Raw genomic sequence first — 3,920 nt, 5'->3', positions numbered from 1 at the left:
ACACGCGGAACGGCACCAGCGTGGCTCAGATCACTGCCCAGGACGCGGACGAGGGTCTGAACGCCCAGATAACGTACGAGTTGGTGTCGGATGTGGACGAGTTCACGGTTGACAGAACGACTGGCATTGTGTACATGCTGGGCGGCCTGGACCGTGAGCGGCGGGTGAGTATGACCTGCGGGTGAGGGCGTGGGACGACGCGCCCGAACACCCGCAGTCTGCGCTGTCCCGGCTCATGGTGACGGTCCTGGACATCAACGACTGTCCGCCAGACTTCGGTGCCGCCCGCAGCCTCAGGGTTGACATCCCGGAGGACCTGCCGCTGGGCGCGGTGGTGGCGTCCCTGCAGGCCACCGACCCGGACCTGGCATGGGCGGCCAGCTGACCTACAGCCTCGTCAGCGGCCACGAGTATGTTTTTCGCATCGACGAGAAAACCGGCGTCGTGCGCCTCGCCCAGCCGCTGGACTTTGAGGCGCGGCAGTCCTACAACGTGACGGTCCGGGCCCAGGACGGCGGCAATCCCGCCCTGAGCGCTGACGCCAGCCTCTTCGTCCAAGTCCACGACGTGGATGAAAACTTGGGTCCCCCGATGTTCCCCCAGCGCGTGCTGCGGGCCTGGGTCAAGGAGAACCTGCCCCCCGGCGCTGAGGTCATCACGTTGGAGGCCCGGGATCCCGACGCTGACCAGCTGCTGTACGCCATCACCGGCGGGGACGGGCAGGGGTACTTCTCCGTCGACACGCAAGGTGAGTACCCATTTCATGACTTGTGGTAGTTGTCAGCAACATTCCAACCTTTGTGGCTCACCGACAAGCCTGTTCTATTTACAGAGTTGAAATTCATGCTGTGAAAATAATTCTACTATGGGTTTTATATGAATGATGAGTGAATGCCTAGATAAAGATAAGAGTGTATGTAATGAGTGAAAGGGGCACGTTAAGAAGCCTGTAGTCACGCTGCCGCCTCCCCGGCGTGCCCGCGCGGCCCCATGATGGACCGGTCATGCGGGCCGGGGCCAAATCTTCCAGGCTCCGCGGCCCCTAAAGTTGTAATCCTCGAACTGAACCAAAACTCTTTACATACATCTTGCATATTTATTTTGGGGAAGTTAATATCTTCCTGGGATACAATGGAGACTTTTGGCTTCGCTTTGGCTTTGCATCGCTTTCCCCCAAAAGAATGAAAGAATCGTCCTCGTAAAAGGAAGAAATTCAATTAGTAGCCTTAATGGAACGGTGTTTGGAGCCTCAGCGAAACCACGCGACGTACTTGGAGAGACGTAACATGTAAAATCAAGAAACAGGTAGATAATGCAGATACATACACATAGATAAATAGATAGGTCGATAGATAGAGAAGGGGGGCAGCCAGCAGTGAAGGGGATGGAGCGGCGTCGGGAGGGGAGGGCCGCAGCGAGGGAGGTGCAGCCGCCTATCTGTCTGGCACGTCTGAAGTTAAGGCGCCGCACCTCACCGCATGCACCGACCTTCATCACGGCCGTGTTTACCCAGCCCCGCCGCGAGTGTTACGGCGGCGGGCAGGGAGGGAGGAAAGGAGAACGGAAAGACAAACAGGACATTGAGGATACCGTCAGTGTATTACGCTAAGGAAGGGAAGACAGGGAGGAAAGGAGAACGGGAAGACAAACAGGACATTGAGGATACCGTCAGTGTATTACGCTAAGGAAGGGAAGACAGGGAGGAAAGGAGAACGGGAAGACAAACAGGACATTGAGGATACCGTCAGTGTATTACGCCAAGGAAGGGAAGACAGGGAGGAAAGGAGAACGGGAAGACAAACAGGACATTGAGGATACCGTCAGTGTATTACGCTAAGGAAGGGAAGACAGGGAGGAAAGGAGAACGGGAAGACAAACACAACAGTAAAATCCTTTCCGTCAGTGCATTGCTTTTTGCTCGCCAAGGAAGGGAAGACAGTTAGAAATGTTAAACGCGAAGACAAAAGTAACATCTAGAAAACCGTCAGTCCATTGGTTTTTGCTCGCCAAGGAAGGGAAGACAGTAAAGAGAATGGAGCGTCAGAGCGCGAAGACAAACAAAGCAATAAAGAAACCGTCGTTGAAATGCCTCCTTCCACGGACACAGAAGAAGCAGTGACACTTAATCGTACAAGCTATACTATTACGAAGAATATGAAAGGAAATATAGCGTTGATTTTTCCGTTATAGATTCACAGCGAGGTTTTGGCAGCATTTATTGTGTGTGATAGAAAACTTGTCTACCTAACATTTAGTATTCGAGGACATAGAATATTTTAGTTACGGATAAAATTACGCAATCATATGAGTGTTGCTACTTCAGTTTCGCAGTAACAATCGACAACAATGTGTGTGTGTGTGTGTGTGTGTGTGTGTGTGTGTGTGTGTGTGTGTGTGTGTGTGTGTGTGTGTGTATCCGTCTGTTTGTTTGTCGATCGGTCGGTCAGTCAGTCATTCAGTCAGTCAATCACTCACTCACTCAACCAGTCAGTCAGGCAGTTAGTCCGTGTGTGTGTGTGTGTGTGTGTGTGTGTGTTCAAGCAAGGGGGAGGCTGTCCGTGTTATTACCGTCGTTCCCTGTCTGGGTTCGTTCCAGTTTGTGACATTTTTCTCGTTCGTTAAGCGCCGCCTCGCCTGCTCCCCGACACACCGGCGTTAAAGTCGGCCTCGCGAGAAGCTGTTGGATGCTGCTGCTTCTGCCCGGCCACACCAACCCACGCCTGCTCTGAGTCTCATGACCTTGTGGACCACATTCTCAAACGTTTAAGAGCATACACTCCCACATTTGATAAGGCTTTCGTAGGGGTTGTGTTAGTGTCTCAATGGGTAGTTTTATTCGACTAGTGATAGACAGTAAAAAAGATAGTAAATAATTAGTAAATAAGATAGTAAATAAGTAAAGCCCATGTTCTTAAACCCTCCGGGACTTTTTTTTTTTTTTTACGTCGCGGCCTATTGCGCCGGTAGGCTTCTTCCCGGTGGGGCCTGATGGTCGACCCAAGGCTTCTTCCCGGTGGGGCCTGATGGTCGGCCCAGCCCGTTCTGGCGCAGGCGAGTGTTTATATTTGCGCCATCTTGCATTGGCTCATGCTGCCCTCCCGGAGCTCATTTTTAATCCTAGAATCTAAAGTCCGGGTTGATAGGTGGTCTTCTGGACAGCATATGGGTAGTTTTTAAGCCACTCGGCGGCGGCTGAAAAATCCCAGCTTGGTGGCACCGGGCGGGGATTGAGCTCGCGTCCTCCTGAACGCGGCGCCGTCATTATGTCGACTCAGCCACGGCTCTCTTGCTCTCTTGGACAGAGTCGAGTCTAAAGCTATTCGTCTCATCAACTCCCCTCCTCTTACGGACAGTCTTTTGACTCCTAAGTTCCGCCGCAATGTTGCATCATCGAGGAAATTAAGAGAAAAGATTACAAAAACAGCTTGGGTGCCGTTGTTTCACTCACGAGGAATTGCTTTGTGGCTAATTCACGCCGAGTTGGTAAAGAGCAAAGGACCTTGACAAGAAAAGTCTTGTCCGCTGTGCGTTTAGTGGTCAGTCAACATGTTTAAAGAAATATGGCCTTGTTGGGTCAACCCCCAAAGACATTAGTGTTCCCTCAGACACAGCCTCCTAGTCTCCGGAAACTCTCTTAATGTACACCTGAAAAGTATTAGAGGTAGATGGAGAGAGATAGAGAAAAGAAGAACATAAGGAGTCTGCAAGGCCGGTGGGCTTATTCAAGGCAGCTCCTGTAAACTTAACCACACCTAAGCTCATCGTCCATGAACATAAATCCCTCCTTTACTTGGAGGTGTGTTGGCCACACCCTTCCCTGTGAGCCTATTTGCTGGCTTGGTGTTTAGTGTGCCATGTAACTGTTATCCTCACACGCTTGTCTCGCCTCCACCGCCTTGTTCCCGACGAGCTGCTTAGTG

The 3,920-nt window shown here is 51.7% G+C and overlaps 1 protein-coding gene across 1 annotated transcript; it reads left to right on the top strand.

Annotated features, from left to right (window-relative positions):
• The first annotated feature begins 369 nt into the window (after positions 1-369).
• Positions 370-3,619, top strand: LOC126989531 (protocadherin alpha-3-like). The gene is made up of 2 exons (XM_050848107.1): positions 370-748; positions 3,612-3,619. Exons 1-2 carry the CDS (start codon positions 370-372, stop codon positions 3,617-3,619), a joined length of 387 nt encoding a protein of 128 aa, XP_050704064.1.
• The last annotated feature ends 301 nt before the right edge of the window (positions 3,620-3,920 follow it).

The sequence above is a fragment of the Eriocheir sinensis genome, unplaced genomic scaffold (assembly GCF_024679095.1).
Source record: "Eriocheir sinensis breed Jianghai 21 unplaced genomic scaffold, ASM2467909v1 Scaffold1200, whole genome shotgun sequence".
Classification (NCBI taxonomy): Eukaryota; Metazoa; Arthropoda; class Malacostraca; order Decapoda; family Varunidae; genus Eriocheir; species Eriocheir sinensis.
The sequence above is the reverse complement of the archived record's forward strand: the minus strand, read 5'-3'. Positions and strand labels throughout refer to the sequence as shown.